The sequence below is a fragment of the Salmo trutta genome, chromosome 29 (assembly GCF_901001165.1).
Source record: "Salmo trutta chromosome 29, fSalTru1.1, whole genome shotgun sequence".
Taxonomy (NCBI): Eukaryota; Metazoa; Chordata; class Actinopteri; order Salmoniformes; family Salmonidae; genus Salmo; species Salmo trutta.
Window position 1 is genome coordinate 2,177,767 of NC_042985.1, and position 19,998 is coordinate 2,197,764.

Sequence of the window (19,998 nt, forward strand, 5' to 3'; positions counted from 1 at the left end):
GTGTTTTAAATTCAGCTGACTACTGGACAGACTGGGAGTTGTTAAACACTGTTCTAGAGGGCTGACTCCTGGCGGTGCTTTAAATTCAGCTGACTACTGGACAGACTGGGAGTTGTTAAACACTGTTCTAGAGGGCTGACTCCTGCGGTGTTTTAAATTCAGCTGACTACTGGACAGACTGGGTGTTGGCAAACACTGTTCTAGAGGGCTGACTCCTGGCGGTGTTTTAAATTCAGCTGACTACTGGACAGACTGGGAGTTGTTAAACACTCTTCTAGAGGGCTGACTCCTGGCGGTGTTTTAAATTCAGCTGACTACTGGACAGACTGGGAGTTGTTAAACACTGTTCTAGAGGGCTGACTCCTGGCGGTGTTTTAAATTCAGCTGACTACTGGACAGACTGGGAGTTGTTAAACACTGTTCTAGAGGGCTGACTCCTGGCGGTGTTTTAAATTCAGCTGACTACTGGACAGACTGGGAGTTGTTAAACACTGTTCTAGAGGGCTGACTCCTGGCGGTGCTTTAAATTCAGCTGACTCACCACTACCACTGCATGGCTTCCCAGAGGGAGATGTATGCTTATCTTCCCACAGGGTCCACCATTACCACACACTGTCTGAAAAGTAGGCCAGCCAAGGAGATTTTTGGTCATTAAAATATCTCTCCCCTTCCTGAAGCGCTTGGCTCGCTTCTTCTCACATTTCGCCTCCTAAACCTTTTCTGAGGCAGAAGTGACAAGTCAAGTTTTTTTTATTCTTGTGAAAAAGCACATAGAATAGAATACCGTTGCCTTATAGCTGCTGTTGCCATAGCAACTCTACTATTCCTGCCACTAAACAGGACTGTGGAACTCTCTTTACTAGGAGATCATTCACTGAGACATCTCAACACGGAACACCACCACCTCAAAGTGTGTGAGAGAGAGAGGAGAGAGAGAGAACGGAGAGAAAGATAGAGAGTACCTACTGCCTACGCAGAACCTGACAATACACACTTCTCATATTCCCTGCTAATCCTCTCTTTGGCAGTGAAAGGGTTTTATTTGGCCCAGTGACAGTGTTGGGTTGAGGATGTACATACCGTCTCACCGTGGTACTGTTAGTTTAAGATACAGTGTTGGGTTGAGGATGTACATACCGTCTCACCGTGGTACTGTTAGTTTAAGATACAGTGTTGGGTTGAGGATGTACATACCGTCTCCCCGTGGTACTGTTAGTTTAAGATACAGTGTTGGGTTGAGGATGTACATACCGTCTCACCGTGGTACTGTTAGTTTAAGATACAGTGTTGGGTTGAGGATGTACATACCGTCTCCCCGTGGTACTGTTAGTTTAAGATACAGTGTTGGGTTGAGGATGTACATACCGTCTCACCGTGGTACTGTTAGTTTAAGATACAGTGTTGGGTTGAGGATGTACATACCGTCTCACCGTGGTACTGCTAGTTTAAGATACAGTTTTGGGTTGAGGATGTACATACCGTCTCACCGTGGTACTGTTAGTTTAAGATACAGTGTTGGGTTGAGGATGTACATACCGTCTCCCCATGGTACTGCTAGTTTAAGATACAGTGTTGGGTTGAGGATGTACATACCGTCTCCCCATGGTACTGCTAGTTTAAGATACAGTGTTGGGTTGAGGATGTACATACCGTCTCACCGTGGTACTGTTAGTTTAAGATACAGTTTTGGGTTGAGGATGTACATACCGTCTCACCGTGGTACTGCTAGTTTAAGATACAGTGTTGGGTTGAGGATGTACATACCGTCTCACCGTGGTACTGTTAGTTTAAGATACAGTGTTGGGTTGAGGATGTACATACCGTCTCCCCATGGTACTGCTAGTTTAAGATACAGTGTTGGGTTGAGGATGTACATACCGTCTCACCGTGGTACTGTTAGTTTAAGATACAGTGTTGGGCTGAGGATGTACATACCGTCTCCCCGTGGTACTGTTAGTTTAAGATACAGTGTTGGGTTGAGGATGTACATACCGTCTCACCGTGGTGCTGTTAATTTAAGATACAGTGTTGGGTTGAGGATGTACATACCGTCTCACCGTGGTACTGCTAGTTTAAGATACAGTGTTGGGTTGAGGATGTACATACCGTCTCACCGTGGTACTGTTAGTTTAAGATACAGTGTTGGGTTGAGGATGTACATACCGTCTCACCGTGGTACTGCTAGTTTAAGATACAGTGTTGGGTTGAGGATGTACATACCGTCTCCCCGTGGTACTGTTAGTTTAAGATACAGTGTTGGGTTGAGGATGTACATACCGTCTCACCGTGGTACTGTTAGTTTAAGATACAGTGTTGGGTTGAGGATGTACATACCGTCTCACCGTGGTACTGCTAGTTTAAGATACAGTGTTGGGTTGAGGATGTACATACCGTCTCACCGTGGTACTGCTAGTTTAAGATACAGTGTTGGGTTGAGGATGTACATACCGTCTCACCGTGGTACTGTTAGTTTAAGATACAGTGTTGGGTTGAGGATGTACATACCGTCTCCCATGGTACTGTTAGTTTAAGATACAGTGTTGGGTTGAGGATGTACATACCGTCTCCCCGTGGTACTGCTAGTTTAAGATACAGTGTTGGGCTGAGGATGTACATACCGTCTCCCCATGGTACTGTTAGTTTAAGATACAGTGTTGGGTTGAGGATGTACATACCGTCTCCCCGTGGTACTGCTAGTTTAAGATACAGGTTCAACACCATTTGATTCCTGCATCAAGGGTCTCATGTAGTAATTTACTGTGACATTATTGGTCCGGTTTCATAGCGTTGGGACCAGGAAGCCTAAGGGTTTGTTTCCCTGACAGAGATTAAGACTAGGCCTGAACTAAAAGGTTATGTTCAAGTGAGATTCTCAATTGATAATGATGTTTTGTCCAGGACTAGTCTAATCTGTATCTGGGAAAACCATCCAGAAATCTTTTAACTGTATGTCGCTTTAAAGCGTCTGCTAAAAATTATTGTATCGTTACTTATGTTATATTATCACAGCACAGACATACATGTTATGAATGAGTTAAGTGTAAGTCACATAACATTGTATGGTCTTAATGACATCAGTCTCCCCCTTCCTCCCCTCTCTTCCATTCCATCTCCATACAGACGCAAGTACGACTTCCTGTCACATAATTCTTCTTCTATATCCTGTACACTCAGTGGCCAGTTTATTAGGTATCACCCATCTAGTACCAGGTCGGACCCTTTTCCACCACAGCCATGTGACTCACTGTCTGTAGGAGAGAACCATTTTTGTGAACGTGGTGGTGTACCTAATAAACTGGCCATTACGTGTATATAGAAGTATGATGTGTAACAAGTCACATAGAACCATCACTTTCTAAATGACATCATTACTTCCATTCTGTTTCCCCTTCCTCCCCTCCATTCTGTATCTATCCCCCTTCCTCCATTCTGTCTTCTCCTTTCCTCCATTCTGCCTCCCCCTTCCTCCCCTCTCCTCCTTCCTCCTCTCCAGACACAAGTATGAGTTCCTCCACAGCGGCTGGAGCCCAGACATCCGGATAACGGTGAACCCTGTGAGGATAGGGCTCAGTCTGAACTATGAGAGAGGGATCCTGTCTTTCTTCAACGTAGACCTGGAACAACACCTCCACACCTTCTACTGTAGCTTCCTACACTACGTTCATCCCTGCTTTGCTCTGGACAACCCCGGTGCGCTCACTGTTCGCACTGGGGTAGAGGCACCGCAGTATGTCCACTTGGTCTGAGCTTACCTACCACGATGTACATTAAAAACACACACAATACAGGTGTATTGTCCATGGAAACGTCTTTCTGTTGTCTGTTTTTTATTCTAACCCTCTGGACAACACTGCATGGTAGCGCAAAATTATACTACAAAAACATGTTTATGACCCTTTTGTGTAAGTGGATTATTAACAACCATATCTGAATAAAAACATTTATTTCAGTGGTTTAGACCAGGGTTTGCTAAACTGATGCCCCCCGGGTACAGTTTTTTTACCCAAGGACTACACAGCTGTTTCAAATAACACTGTTACAGACTAACATGATGAAACCCTGGACTGGACTACCACAACACTGTTAGACTAACATGATGAAACCCTGGACTGGATCACCACAACACTGTTACAGACTAACATGATGAAACCCTGGACTGGACTACCACAACACTGTTAGACTAACATGATGAAACCCTGGACTGGACTACCACAACACTGTTACAGACTAACATGATGAAACCCTGGACTGGACTAACACAACACTGTTACAGACTAACATGATGAAACCCTGGACTGGACTACCACAACACTGTTACAGACTAACATGATGAAACCCTGGACTGGACTAACACAACACTGTTACAGACTAACATGATGAAACCCTGGACTGGACCACCACAACACTGTTACAGACTAACATGATGAAACCCTGGACTGGACTAACACAACACTGTTACAGACTAACATGATGAAACCCTGGACTGGACTACCACAACACTGTTACAGACTAACATGATGAAACCCTGGACTACCACAACACTGTTACAGACTAACATGATGAAACCCTGGACTGGACTACCACAACACTGTTACAGACTAACATGATGAAACCCTGGACTGGACCACCACAACACTGTTAGACTAACATGTTGAAACCCTGGACTGGACCACCACAACACTGTTACAGACTAACATGTTGAAACCCTGGACTGGACCACCACAACACTGTTACAGACTAACATGATGAAACCCTGGACTGGACTAACACAACACTGTTACAGACTAACATGATGAAACCCTGGACTGGACTACCACAACACTGTTACAGACTAACATGATGAAACCCTGGACTGGACTACCACAACACTGTTACAGACTAACATGATGAAACCCTGGACTGGACTACCACAACACTGTTACAGACTAACATGATGAAACCCTGGACTGGACTACCACAACACTGTTACAGACTAACATGATGAAACCCTGGACTGGACTACCACAACACTGTTACAGACTAACATGATGAAACCCTGGACTGGACTAACACAACACTGTTACAGACTAACATGATGAAACCCTGGACTGGACTACCACAACACTGTTACAGACTAACATGATGAAACCCTGGACTGGACTACCACAACACTGTTACAGACTAACATGATGAAACCCTGGACTGGACTACCACAACACTGTTACAGACTAACATGATGAAACCCTGGACTGGACTACCACAACACTGTTACAGACTAACATGATGAAACCCTGGACTGGACTACCACAACACTGTTAGACTAACATGATGAAACCCTGGACTGGACCATCACAACACTGTTACAGACTAACATGATGAAACCCTGGACCACCACAACACTGTTACAGACTAACATGATGAAATCCTGGACTGGATCACCACAACACTGTTAGACTAACATGATGAAACCCTGGACTGGACTACCACAACACTGTTACAGACTAACATGATGAAACCCTGGACTGGACTACCACAACACTGTTACAGACTAACATGATGAAACCCTGGACTGGACTATCACAACACTATTAAACAAACAAGATGATGGTTGTTTCCAAATCCATTTATTAAAGTATTCCATGGGAACAGATTCACACCATTTTCCATTATATACAATATAACAGTAATAATCAGTGAATTCGTGTACAGCAGGCTAAGTCGTGGAGCAGGCTCGGTCATGGAGCGGGCTCGGTCCTGGAGCGGGCTCGGTCCTGGAGCGGGCTCGGTCCTGGAGCGGGCTCGGTCGTGGATGGACAACCGCATATGCTTTTTCAGATTTGAAATAAAAATGACCTTTTCAAATGAAAACTGTCTTTAATAATTATAATAATATAAAGTAGCTTTGTTTTTGGGGGCAGGGCCATAGCAATGCAACACTCTGTCCAGTAGTCGATGACGGTAATAGCAGAGCTAGCTAGACTTGGGCTGAACACGGCAACCCAGCATCTAAGTGGAATGAGGACACTTTAGGGTGGGGCTGATGGGATTAGTGAAGGGTAGTGGGCGTATGAGTTACAGTCTTACTGCTAGGAGTCCTCGCCTTCATCAGAAGAATCCCCACCGTAGGGTACTAGGCATGAAGTGTCCAATACCCTACCTCCATAGGGCACTAAACCTGAAGGGTTCTCCACTACCTTCATCTTCTTCACCTCCTGAGGAAAATCTGTAGAAAACAAAGACAGACAGCAAGACAGAAAAAGAGAGCGACAGAGAGAGAGAGAGAGAGAGAGAGACAGAGAGCAAAACAAGAGGAGCCCAGCCCATGTTTGAGTTGGTTGGATTGATCCACAGCCAGTCAGAGCAGAGGGATCACAGACACCAGATGAGATAGACCCATGTTAGGTAGCAGCAGGTCCAGGAGACATGTGGAGAGGGAACAAGGGGAAGACAAAGAACACATACAGGAAGTGACAGTTAGCATGGCTTAGCCAATCACAGAGGAGCTCGAACAGATTGTCTGTCTCCATTACTCCACTACTGAGGGGAGAAGCCATCTTTGAAAACACCACTCAACTTCATCATGGTCAAAAAGTCTGCCCATTCAGGCATCAAGTACAGTGAAGTATGTTCCCAGTAAGAAGCGTACCCTGTGATGCAGGGGTGCTGGGTGGTAAACTGGGTGGGACCTCTCTGGGTCTCTTGTGTGCCACAGGGCCGAGGGTGCTGGGTGGTAGACTGGGTGGGACCACTGGTACTGCTGTCTCTCTGTGTCTCTTCCGTGCCACAGGGCCAGGGGCCAGAAACACAGGGAGAGGAGGTGGCATCAACATCCTACAGACAGAGACAAAGGAACCAGGTGGAGAAACATCAGAGGCTTCATTTAGGGCTGTGTTCAGTAGGAGCAAAATGTACAAAAACAACCCAAAACTGATCTGAAAGTGTAACAAGAAACAATGGTTCTTTTTTATTCCCGTTGTGCCCTTTTGAACACGACCCCGGTGGCTGCAACATTCTGGGCAAAACCAGAAACATTGTTAGAGATTTAGAGCAGAGATCAATGTAGAAACCTTTCAGCTCCTTGTCCTGGCTCTTCCTCTCTCTGAGCTGGAGGTAGAGGAGGAGACTTCTCTCTCACCGGGGCCTCAGGTGAGCTGCTGGCAGGCTGAGAGAGAGAGAGACAGGTAGGACTGTTAGCAGAAGATCACTGAGCACTGTTTGAATTCCTAAAACCAAAAAAACACTTTCTGCACTTGGAGTAACCACTGAGCTAACACATCTGGGTTGGGGACAGCCTTTACTGATTTTGTTTAGCCAGGTTATTCAGTTGACAAGCCATTCTTTTAAATCATTCTCTTGCATATTTCAGCAGTTTTAGCTCCGTCTCACCTGAGAAGCCTGCTTATCCTCAGTCTTTTCCTGGAAGTGTCGTTTAGGACTTCCTGCCCCTGCCTGAGGGGAGCTGAATGACGACAGGTCACTCTCCGTCTGGTCACTGCACCCAGGGTCCTGAGACACCAAGGTCAAACAACAGTTAGTCTAATCCCAGGGCCATCAATACACCTGGTTAGTCCTGCCCTTAAAATGGTGTACAACTTCATCAATACATCTGGTTAGTCCTTATAATGGTGTCCCTCATCAATACATCTGGTTAGTCCTTATAATGGTGTACTTCATCAATACATCTGGTTAGTCCTTATAATGGTGTCCCTCATCAATACATCTGGTTAGTCCTTATAATGGTGTACTTCATCAATACATCTGGTTAGTCCTTATAATGGTGTCCCTCATCAATACATCTGGTTAGTCCTTATAATGGTGTACAACTTCATCAATACATCTGGTTAGTCCTTATAATGGTGTACAACTTCATCAATACATCTGGTTAGTCCTTATAATGGTGTCCCTCATCAATACATCTGGTTAGTCCTTATAATGGTGTACAACTTCATCAATACATCTGGTTAGTCCTTATAATGGTGTACAACTTCATCAATACATCTGGTTAGTCCTTATAATGGTGTACAACTTCATCAATACATCTGGTTAGCCCTTATAATGGTGTACAACTTCATCAATACATCTGGTTAGCCCTTATAATGGTGTACAACTTCATCAATACATCTGGTTAGCCCTTATAATGGTGTACAACTTCATCAATACATCTGGTTAGCCCTTATAATGGTGTACAACAATCTCCTGGCTGCTACTAACTAATGAAACTGATAGACCGTTTCTAAACTGATGTCCTGACTTCAATTTTCAGGTGAGAAGCCTTTTCTTCTTTCTTATGAGTGTCATGGTGTTGTCTGTTCTAAACAACTGATCCCCGTCCTGAATCCTATTTGGACAACCCACCCATGTTCCTGTCAATACATACCTGTACTGGTTTCCTAGCCACTACGTAGAACTAGGCCGAGGTACTGGTTCCCTAGCCACTACGTAGAACTAGGCCGAGGTACTGGTTCCCTAGCCACTACATACTACTAGGCCGAGGTACTGGTTCCCTAGCCACTACGTAGAACTAGGCCGAGGTACTGGTTCCCTAGCCACTACGTAGAACTAGGCCGAGGTACTGGTTCCCTAGCCACTACGTAGAACTAGGCCGAGGTACTGGTTCCCTAGCCACTACGTAGAACTAGGCCGAGGTACTGGTTCCCTAGCCACTACGTAGAACTAGGCCGAGGTACTGGTTCCCTAGCCACTACGTACTAGGCCGAGGTATGGTTCCCTAGTCACTACGTACCCGTAATAGGCCGAGGTATGGTTCCCTAGCCACTACGTACCCGTAATAGGCCGAGGTATGGTTCCCTAGCCACTACGTACCCGTAATAGGCCGAGGTATGGTTTCCTAGTCACTACGTAGAACTAGGCCGAGGTACTGGTTCCCTAGCCACTAAGTACTAGGTCGAGGTATGGTTTCCTAGCCACTACGTACTAGGTCGAGGTATGGTTTCCTAGCCACTACGTACTAGGTCGAGGTACTGGTTTCCTAGCCACTACGTACTAGGTCGAGGTACTGGTTTCCTAGCCACTACGTACTAGGTCGAGGTACTGGTTTCCTAGCCACTACGTACTAGGTCGAGGTATGGTTTCCTAGCCACTACGTACTAGGTCGAGGTATGGTTTCCTAGCCACTACGTACTAGGTCGAGGTATGGTTTCCTAGCCACTACGTACTAGGTCGAGGTATGGTTTCCTAGCCACTACGTACTAGGTCGAGGTATGGTTTCCTAGCCACTACGTACCTGTAATAGGCCGAGGTACTGGTTCCCTAGCCACTACGTACTAGGCCGAGGTATGGTTTCCTAGCCACTACGTACCCGTAATAGGCCGAGGTATGGTTCCCTAGCCACTACGTACCTGTAATAGGCCGAGGTATGGTTTCCTAGCCACTACGTACCTGTAATAGGCCGAGGTATGGTTTCCTAGCCACTAACGTACCTGTAATAGGCCGAGGTATGGTTTCCTAGCCACGACGTACCTGTAATAGGCCGAGGTATGGTTTCCTAGCCACGACGTAATAGGCCGAGGTATGGTTTCCTAGTCACTACGTACTAGGCCGAGGTATGGTTTCCTAGCCACTACGTACCTGTAATAGGCCGAGGTATGGTTTCCTAGCCACTACGTACCTGTAATAGGCCGAGGTATGGTTTCCTAGCCACTACGTACCTGTAATAGGCCGAGGTATGGTTTCCTAGCCACTACGTACCTGTAATAGGTCGAGGTATGGTTTCCTAGCCACTACGTACCTGTAATAGGTCGAGGTATGGTTTCCTAGCCACTACGTACCTGTAATAGGTCGAGGTATGGTTTCCTAGCCACTACGTACTAGGCCGAGGTATGATTTCCTAGCCACTACGTACTAGGCCGAGGTATGGTTTCCTAGCCACGACGTACTAGGTCGAGGTATGGTTTCCTAGCCACGACGTACTAGGTCGAGGTATGGTTTCCTAGCCACTACGTACTAGGTCGAGGTATGGTTTCCTAGCCACTACGTACTAGGTCGAGGTATGGTTTCCTAGCCACTACGTACTAGGTCGAGGTATGGTTTCCTAGCCACTACGTACTAGGTCGAGGTATGGTTTCCTAGTCACTACGTACTAGGCCGAGGTATGGTTTCCTAGCCACTACGTACCTGTAATAGGTCGAGGTATGGTTTCCTAGCCACTACGTACCTGTAATAGGCCGAGGTATGGTTTCCTAGCCACTACGTACCTGTAATAGGCCGAGGTATGGTTTCCTAGCCACTAACGTACCTGTAATAGGCCGAGGTATGGTTTCCTAGCCACGACGTACCTGTAATAGGCCGAGGTATGGTTTCCTAGCCACGACGTAATAGGCCGAGGTATGGTTTCCTAGTCACTACGTACTAGGCCGAGGTATGGTTTCCTAGCCACTACGTACCTGTAATAGGTCGAGGTATGGTTTCCTAGCCACTACGTACCTGTAATAGGCCGAGGTATGGTTTCCTAGCCACTACGTACCTGTAATAGGCCGAGGTATGGTTTCCTAGCCACTACGTACCTGTAATAGGTCGAGGTATGGTTTCCTAGCCACTACGTACCTGTAATAGGTCGAGGTATGGTTTCCTAGCCACTACGTACCTGTAATAGGTCGAGGTATGGTTTCCTAGCCACTACGTACTAGGCCGAGGTATGATTTCCTAGCCACTACGTACTAGGCCGAGGTATGGTTTCCTAGCCACGACGTACTAGGTCGAGGTATGGTTTCCTAGCCACGACGTACTAGGTCGAGGTATGGTTTCCTAGCCACGACGTACTAGGTCGAGGTATGGTTTCCTAGCCACTACGTACTAGGTCGAGGTATGGTTTCCTAGCCACTACGTACTAGGTCGAGGTATGGTTTCCTAGCCACTACGTACTAGGTCGAGGTATGGTTTCCTAGCCACTACGTACTAGGTCGAGGTATGGTTTCCTAGCCACTACGTACTAGGTCGAGGTATGGTTTCCTAGCCACTACGTACTAGGTCGAGGTATGGTTTCCTAGCCACTACGTACTAGGTCGAGGTATGGTTTCCTAGCCACTACGTACTAGGTCGAGGTATGGTTTCCTAGCCACTACGTACTAGGTCGAGGTATGGTTTCCTAGCCACTACGTACTAGGTCGAGGTATGGTTTCCTAGCCACTACGTACTAGGTCGAGGTATGGTTTCCTAGCCACTACGTACTAGGTCGAGGTATGGTTTCCTAGCCACTACGTACTAGGTCGAGGTATGGTTTCCTAGCCACTACGTACTAGGTCGAGGTATGGTTTCCTAGCCACTACGTACTAGGTCGAGGTATGGTTTCCTAGCCACTACGTACTAGGTCGAGGTATGGTTTCCTAGCCACTACGTACTAGGTCGAGGTATGGTTTCCTAGCCACTACGTACTAGGTCGAGGTATGGTTTCCTAGCCACTACGTACTAGGTCGAGGTATGGTTTCCTAGCCACTACGTACTAGGTCGAGGTATGGTTTCCTAGCCACTACGTACTAGGTCGAGGTATGGTTTCCTAGCCACTACGTACTAGGTCGAGGTATGGTTTCCTAGCCACTACGTACTAGGTCGAGGTATTGTTTCCTAGCCACTACGTACTAGGTCGAGGTATGGTTTCCTAGCCACTACGTACTAGGTCGAGGTATGGTTTCCTAGCCACTACGTACTAGGTCGAGGTATGGTTTCCTAGCCACTACGTACTAGGTCGAGGTATGGTTTCCTAGCCACTACGTACTAGGTCGAGGTATGGTTTCCTAGCCACTACGTACTAGGTCGAGGTATGGTTTCCTAGCCACTACGTACTAGGTCGAGGTATGGTTTCCTAGCCACTACGTACTAGGTCGAGGTATGGTTTCCTAGCCACTACGTACTAGGTCGAGGTATGGTTTCCTAGCCACTACGTACCTGTAATAGGTCGAGGTATAGTTTCCTAGCCACTACGTACCTGTAATAGGTCGAGGTATAGTTTCCTAGCCACTACGTACCTGTAATAGGTCGAGGTATAGTTTCCTAGCCACTACGTACCTGTAATAGGTCGAGGTATAGTTTCCTAGCCACTACGTACCTGTAATAGGTCGAGGTATAGTTTCCTAGCCACTACGTACCTGTAATAGGTCGAGGTATAGTTTCCTAGCCACTACGTACTAGGCCGAGGTATGGTTTCCTAGCCACTACGTAATAGGTCGAGGTATGGTTTCCTAGCCACTACGTAATAGGTCGAGGTATGGTTTCCTAGCCACTACGTACTAGGTCGAGGTATGGTTTCCTAGCCACTACGTACTAGGTCGAGGTATGGTTTCCTAACCACTACGTACTAGGTCGAGGTATGGTTTCCTAGCCACTACGTACTAGGTCGAGGTATGGTTTCCTAGCCACTACGTACTAGGTCGAGGTATGGTTTCCTAGCCACTACGTACTAGGTCGAGGTATGGTTTCCTAGCCACTACGTACTATGGTCGAGGTATGGTTTCCTAGCCACTACGTACTAGGTCGAGGTATGGTTTCCTAGCCACTACGTACTAGGTCGAGGTATGGTTTCCTAGCCACTACGTACTAGGTCGAGGTATGGTTTCCTAGCCACTACGTACTAGGTCGAGGTATGGTTTCCTAGCCACTACGTACTAGGTCGAGGTATTGTTTCCTAGCCACTACGTACTAGGTCGAGGTATGGTTTCCTAGCCACTACGTACTAGGTCGAGGTATGGTTTCCTAGCCACTACGTACTAGGTCGAGGTATGGTTTCCTAGCCACTACGTACTAGGTCGAGGTATGGTTTCCTAGCCACTACGTAATAGGTCGAGGTATGGTTTCCTAGCCACTACGTACTAGGTCGAGGTATGGTTTCCTAGCCACTACGTACTAGGTCGAGGTATGGTTTCCTAGCCACTACGTACTAGGTCGAGGTATGGTTTCCTAGCCACTACGTACCTGTAATAGGTCGAGGTATAGTTTCCTAGCCACTACGTACCTGTAATAGGTCGAGGTATAGTTTCCTAGCCACTACGTACCTGTAATAGGTCGAGGTATGGTTTCCTAGCCACTACGTACCTGTAATAGGTCGAGGTATAGTTTCCTAGCCACTACGTACCTGTAATAGGTCGAGGTATAGTTTCCTAGCCACTACGTACTAGGCCGAGGTATGGTTTCCTAGCCACTACGTAATAGGTCGAGGTATGGTTTCCTAGCCACTACGTAATAGGTCGAGGTATGGTTTCCTAGCCACTACGTACTAGGTCGAGGTATGGTTTCCTAGCCACTACGTACTAGGTCGAGGTATGGTTTCCTAGCCACTACGTACTAGGTCGAGGTATGGTTTCCTAGCCACTACGTACTAGGTCGAGGTATGGTTTCCTAGCCACTACGTACCTGTAATAGGTCGAGGTATGGTTTGCTAGCCACTACGTACCTGTAATAGGTATGCGTGTGTCTTCCTGGGACAGACAGGATACTGAACCATAGCCTGAGAAGATGGAGGGTTTGTCGACAGGTTAGATTGACTGGGCTGACCACTAGCAGCACTAGTCCAATAGCCAGAGGGTCCTGGCGGTGTGGGGTAGCTGGTAGAGGCAGCATAGCCCCCAGCCAGCCCGTTACACCCTGGGTAACCACTGCTGCTGCTGTACCAGCCCTGGCTAGAGTAAGAGCTATTAGCTGGGTATCCATGAGCTGGGTGTGCTGAAAGGGAAGTATAGGAGATCAGGGTTAATGGATATGATTGAAGAGGTTGTCATTCACAGACAGGGTTGTTGTCTGTCTGACTGTTCTGTTTGTTGTTGTGCCACTAGAGACAGAAAGAGATTCATTTACCACAGTAGCTAGTTGTGTCTGTGGTTTAAACAAACATAGGAAGTGATTTACTGGAACGGAAACGTTCTGGTCATTCTATAATATTCAAGTAAATGAGTAGGGCCAGGAGTTTCTCTGTCCACGTAACCTGGATGGCCAATTCACCTGATCAGGAAAACTCCTGGGCCCATATTCATAAAATGTCTTGGAGTAAGAATGCTGATCTAGGATCAGGTCCCCCCCTTGTCCATTCAAATCCAAAACTGATTCTAGATCAGCACTCAGTACTCAGAGGCGCTTTATGAATATGGACCCTGGTTCTGTGACTGTGGTATTTTAGTTAGTTCTGGTGTGTGTGAGAGAGAGAGAGAGGAGACTTACGTTGGGTGGAGCCGGTGGCTGTGTAGATGGACACCATGCGGCTATGTTCAGCTCTCACCTGGACAACAGACACAGAGGGAACAGGATGACAACACAACTCTAACAAAAGGGAAGTGAATCATGTTTAGAGTAGAGAAAGAAATCCTGTGAAATAAGTCTCAGACAAGCAGGTATATCAATAACACACGTTTAATCCCACAACATGCATGGTATAAAAACGCAGAGTGAGTTGTAGAGCACGGTAGAGAATTCAACGGTTGAGTCTGTACTGGTTCTGGATGTGAGTAGGTGCAGAGCACCGTAGACCTATGTCTGTAGGTCAGATGGTTCACTCTACTGTTTCCTATAGGAGGTGGGTATCAGTGACAACTACACACTTCAATAGTTTCACCTTCTTTAACCTCCATCATGGGGCGTGTTCATTAGGGCACGCAAATGGAAAACGTTTTACAACAGAAAACAAAGTTAGTCCAGGAAGTCCCTCCTTGTTTCAGTCAGTTTTCCTGTTTGGTGCCCAATGAACACGACCCAGTTCAAAAAAACGTGATCATGTACATTGGAGTCATTTAGCATATGCTCTCATCTACACTGTCTGCTTCCCTTGTTGTGTATCAAATCACATGTTATTGGTCACATACACATGGTTAGCAGATGTTATTGGTCACATACACATGGTTAGCAGATGTTAATGCGAGTGTAGTGAAATGCTTGTGCTTCTAGTTCCGACATTGCAGTAATATCTAACAAGTCATCTGGGAGAAACACTTTATTGACTTACAGTTTCCAACAGGCTCTCTGTGAGTTTCTTGGCAGCTTCCAGCCCCGTGGAGTAGGGATGGCTACAAGAAAAGACAACAGTGTTGAAATGGAATGAAACCGACAACAACAACCCACCACCACAGCAGGGAACAACTACAGGAGAAATAAACTATTTCAGACCCTACGAGACGAACAGATGGTTCACCAAACATCTAGGAGAGAGCAGCAGGACTGACAGCTAGCCAACGTGTGGTGAGCAGTCTTCTGAATGCATACGAGTGAGTTGTAGAGCATGGTAGAGAATTCAGCGGTTAAGTCTGTACTGGTTCTGGATGTGAGTAGGTGCAGAGCACCGTAGACCTATGTCTGTAGGTCAGATGGTTCACTCTACTGTTTCCTATAGGAGGTGGGTATCAGTGACAACTACACACTTCAATAGTTTCACCTTCTTTAACCTCCAAATAGTTCACATGGCTTTTGTACTCATCACAGGTTGGTGTATATTGATGAGTTCGCCCCCCAATGAAAATTGTCTCAATGCAACTTGCATGACTCTAATTTCAGGGTCTGTTAAGCCCTTATAGGCTGGAGAAATAAAGGTGTTTGACCCGGAAGTAAAAATCAGTTACCTGATGTAGACGTAGAGTGGTTCGAAGGACTCCCGTCGTGAGGCCTGCTCTATGTACCCTGAGCCTTTCCCCCTGAGGAACACTCTGGCTCCTGTCTCTGTCTGGATGTGTCCCAGGTACATCCCTCCAGGACCCTCCACCTTCTCGTTCACATTGAACGAGGGCAGGGACTGGTCCAGACCCACAAAAATCTTGACGTGCACAAAACTCTTGACAGGGAGAGATGACAGTTACATTTGGATACTCCTGGGTCAGATCAACACATAGTTCAACCACCACATTACAAACAGACAACAGGAAGCAGTAGAGTAGGGAGCTGGTCGATGTCTGAACTGCTAACTTTTTAACCCAACTAAATGACTAGCTAGAGAACAGTGTTGTGAGCAGCAGCAGTAACCGTGGTGTCTGGAGACCAGGGTGGTTCTCTCTGCTGTGTTACTCTAGGAGGTGGGTATCAGTGAAGGTCACATGGTCTCAACTGACCTCACCTTCTATTACCTCCAGCTATGGGACATGGGCCAGATTGCAAACTGAAAAACACATTTCCCTGCTGCAAAATTGTGAAAACCCAAAGTTCCTGTGGTTTTTAGAAATCCCAGTTAGAGGATTCCCAGAATTGGGAGGGAATAAGGAGGGAGGGAATCGTCCAAGTAGGGTTTCTTAAAAACCTTTCAGGGGAAAATTCTGTGAGGACCAGGGACCCCTGTATCTACCCCTTGGTGTGGCGCGGCGGGCCGGTGTCCATGTGGCACGGGAGGGTTGACACTAGGCATCCTGGGTAGGTGTGGATGGGGGGCAGCCATGGGGCGAGGGGGCTGGGGGTAGAGCGGCAAGGGGGGTATGACGGGTCTCAGCTGGGATCCTAATGCTGCAGCTGTCCTCAACACATCCTCAGAGATGATCTCCTTTATCCTCAGCACTGCCTCTGTAAGACAACACAGGGAATAGATTGACAAGGGGACTTGGAAGAAATATGGGAATAATATACTGAGAAAAACAACAGCCAGTTAACCAAACCAACCCACGGTCATCTTCTGAGATGTGTGGTCTTGACTAGGTTGAGTAATTTACAGGATCTGAGGATAATAAAGTATCTAATGCAACTGTAGACGGGGGGGGGTTATAGAAATTCTACTTACTATTGACCTCCTCTTGGCTCTTCCCCTGGACGTGTAAATACAAAGGCCTTTCTCTAAATAAGAAGAGTCGGTTAGATCTCCACATGGTCAGAGTCAACTACAGATACACAGTAACAACTGCATACATACACTCCTTTTCCATGGGACTTCTCTGCACTGGTCATGTAGTGGCCTCTGGTTGAGACTACTGCACCGCTGAACTGACGAATCTGAAACAAAGAGAAACGGTTCAGTATTAGTTGGGGCCACGAATATATAAAATGTATGTACACACGTCTTCTAAATAGAATATATTAGATTTATATTATACAGAAAGGGTTGCGATTCAGGCCGATTGATGGTATCCACCCCCTTTTCATTCCTATAGGAGGAAAGGTCCAAGGTTTGTCCCCAATGCATTTTAAGAAGTAGCCAAGTGGAGACGATGCAAGAGAAGAATCACCTCTTCCTGTGTTTTTCCTTTGGTGAGCAGGTTTCTGCTGTTGATGGGCACATCGTTGATATCCACCTCTGTCACCACAGTCTCGTCTCCACTAGTGGCAGCCGACATACACGGAGGGATCTGTGGGCAACACGTTTCATATGAATCCACATACAAACACTAAATAACTAAAGTCATGGTGGTCATACAATATCATGCAGTTAGGTCAGTGTTTAACCCTCCTGGGAAGCCACCCAGGTTCCAGGCTTTAGATCCTACTAAAGGCCCTATTTGGTTGAGTCAGGTTTGTTAGTACTGAGCTGGATCAAAAGCCAGGGAATCACAGTGTGCAGAAGGACTAACACTGAGTTAGAGAGACTGCCTAGAGTGTTGTGAGCAGCAGCAGTAACCATGGGGTCTGGAGACCAGGGTGGTTCTCTCTGCTGTGTTACTCTAGGAGGTGGGTATCAGTGAAGGTCACATGGTCTCAACTGGCCTCACCTTCTATTACCTCCAGCTATGGGACATGGCTACATTATGTGGTTGAAAACAATGACAATCATCACTCTCCCTGTTCTCACAGACAAGTTGCACCACCTAAGGAAACCATTCTAGTCTGTGGCTTGAGCCTCTTATGACTGGCCAGGTGAACCCTTATGACTGGATTAAAAGCCTGCACAGTGATTCCTCAGGACCAGGATAGAGTAAGAGAAAGGGACATTAACCCTTTCCCTCTCACCTTGCCAGGTAGTGGTGGAGGAACCATCAGTTTTCCCTTGGCCATCAGCATAGCGTTGATCTTAGCAGCCATAGCAGCAGCCATCTCCACGCCTCCCCCCTGTGCTGCTGGCATGTCCCCCTGCAATGTCTGGGGCACCATGGGACCAGCTACTGGGTGCTGGGCTGATTGAGGGGTCGTAGTGGCCGATGTGCAGGTCTGGGCAGAGGAAGCGAAGCCTTGCATGACGTCTACCCTAGTTTTGGGCTGAGCAGGCTGATCCCATCTGCTGCTACTGGTTAGGCACCTGGATCCATTATGATGGAGAGAAATGAGACAATTCAACCTCAAGTGGCTTGAAACAATAACTGAACTGGGACGCTCTCCATATTGAGATTAGATAACTTATCCAACAGTTTGGGGCTAATTTGCCCGGTTGCCTATCATTTAATCTAACTCAAGATCATCTTGTAGGGCGGGGTTCGAGGGCTAGCTTGTGTTTGCAAGTTAGTTAGCGTAACACTAGTCGCGAATGCGCCGCTTGCCAACATTAGTGTTCGTAGAGTTAGTAGGCCTCGGCATTCTCTTAAACTATTATGGCCTGTTCCTCTACAAATCATTTATCTTGGAGGGTAGTATCAGCAGGTAACCACAACTTTAGAGAGACCGCTTTCTTGACCCTCCACTAACTAGCGATATGTTAGGTGTCTAGTTAACGACGTTAGACAATTAAACTTAGCCAGAAACCGGTGTTGTTAACTAACGTTAGCTAGTTCACGTTAGCTCAATTAGCATACCGTTTTCTAGCAACGTTAGCACGAATCAACTTTACTGCTATGGTAAAAACAAGAATCTACGACTGTGGCTTGGTCCTCAATTTCGGATAAACCTTTACGAAATATTCTAGTTATAATGAATTGTACTTTCATACAGTGGAATAAGAACGTTATCTAGCTGTAAAACCAGCAACCGCCGCTAACGTAACTGTACTAAGTTAGGTAGCTAACATGTTAGCACGAAGCTAAAAAGAAAATACGTGTTCTTGGGTCCGTAACTTACTCAGAATATAAAAGTAAATGGTACTAAATAAAAAGTGTAACTTACGGTGTCTGCCCAGTCATCCCAGAAGACATAACTAGCACCGTTGAATTAGCAGAGGAATGTGTGTCCTAGCTAGCTACTATACTCAGCCTTGCACACGTCCTCATTCCACGGGACTCCGGTCCGGTCGTAAAGGCAGTCGCCCGCCAACGTCGTCGTACAGAGCAGTGTTGATTTCCGTCACGCTCGTAATGAAAACACCCCGGGAACTTCACACGACCCTCTACTGCATAACACCAGAGCAAAGTCAAAGAAAAACGGACAAATCTTTCTTCTTCCTGTGGCTTTCCGACAGACTAGACGCTATGTTGCGTATTGCTGCCTTTCACAGTTTGGAAAGTGCATTGCACATTTGTTCATTTTTTAAATTTATTTATAAAAATATAGTTGTTGCATAAGTACTTACCCTCGTTGTTTAGGCAAGCCTAAATGAATTCAGAATTACAATGTGGCTTAACAAATCACATAATACATTCTATGGATTATGTGATTTATTGTTCAGAAATGTGGTGGGTACTCTCTTCGTTCGCGGGACTTTATCCTGCTAACTGTTCCAAATGTCCGAACTGAATTTGGTAAAAGGGCTTTTATGTACTCTGCGCCATCGTCTTGGAATGCCTTACAAAATACTTTTAAACTGGATGAACTTGTCCCGATTGGTATTTTTAAATCACGGATGAATGATCTGGAGACTGATTCCCTGACCTGTCAATGTTTTTAATTTGCCGTTTTTGATTTTGTTATATTCTTTGTTAATTCTATGGTTTTTACTAGATTACTTGTAGTTTTTCATGTTGTTTGTAATTTTTGTAATGACTTGGCGCTGCCTATCTTGGCCAGGACGCTCTTGAAAAAGAGATTTTAAATCTCAATGAGCCATTCCTGGTTAAATAAAGGTTAAATAAAATAAAATAAAATATGGACATGATTTCTGAATGACTACCCCTTCCCCTGTCCCCCATATGTACAACATCTGTAAGGCACCTCAGGGAAGTTTTGAATTTCAAGCACAGATTAAACTACAAAGACCAGGGAGCTCCATAAAGAAGGGCAGTGATTGGTAGAAAAAATCAGACATTGAATATATAT

At 46.2% G+C, this 19,998-nt stretch overlaps 2 protein-coding genes and 1 long non-coding RNA gene across 5 annotated transcripts in view; 2 read left to right on the forward strand and 1 right to left on the reverse strand.

Annotated features, from left to right (window-relative positions):
- The window catches only part of fsd2 (fibronectin type III and SPRY domain containing 2), a 28,161-nt gene extending 24,351 nt beyond the window's left edge, over positions 1-3,810 (forward strand). For both annotated transcript variants that reach the window (XM_029720527.1, XM_029720528.1), the window contains one exon: positions 3,494-3,810. In XM_029720527.1, coding sequence (XP_029576387.1) covers positions 3,494-3,746 — 253 coding nt within the window. In that variant the 3' untranslated portion in view covers positions 3,747-3,810. The remainder of the gene's footprint in view (positions 1-3,493) is intronic.
- A 1,774-nt stretch (positions 3,811-5,584) lies between these two features.
- LOC115166753 (KH homology domain-containing protein 4) lies at positions 5,585-19,264 on the reverse strand. 2 transcript variants are annotated; one of them, XM_029720530.1, is made up of 14 exons: positions 19,000-19,264; positions 17,830-18,115; positions 17,112-17,231; positions 16,799-16,878; positions 16,670-16,722; positions 16,244-16,455; positions 15,531-15,739; positions 14,921-14,981; positions 14,143-14,200; positions 13,382-13,650; positions 7,366-7,485; positions 7,047-7,141; positions 6,626-6,810; positions 5,585-6,202 (listed from the first exon to the last, which is right to left on the reverse strand). In XM_029720530.1, exons 1-14 carry the CDS (start codon positions 19,014-19,016, stop codon positions 6,066-6,068), a joined length of 1,902 nt encoding a protein of 633 aa, XP_029576390.1. In that variant the 5' UTR covers positions 19,017-19,264; the 3' UTR covers positions 5,585-6,065. The 2 variants fall into 2 exon arrangements, with proteins under 2 accessions (XP_029576390.1, XP_029576389.1); XM_029720529.1 differs by having other exon boundaries at positions 18,913-19,264.
- Positions 12,065-13,220, forward strand: LOC115166754 (uncharacterized). The gene is made up of 3 exons (XR_003870356.1): positions 12,065-12,095; positions 12,845-12,912; positions 13,175-13,220. It is a non-coding gene; the product is annotated as an uncharacterized LOC115166754 (long non-coding RNA).
- Positions 19,265-19,998: the final 734 nt, after the last annotated feature.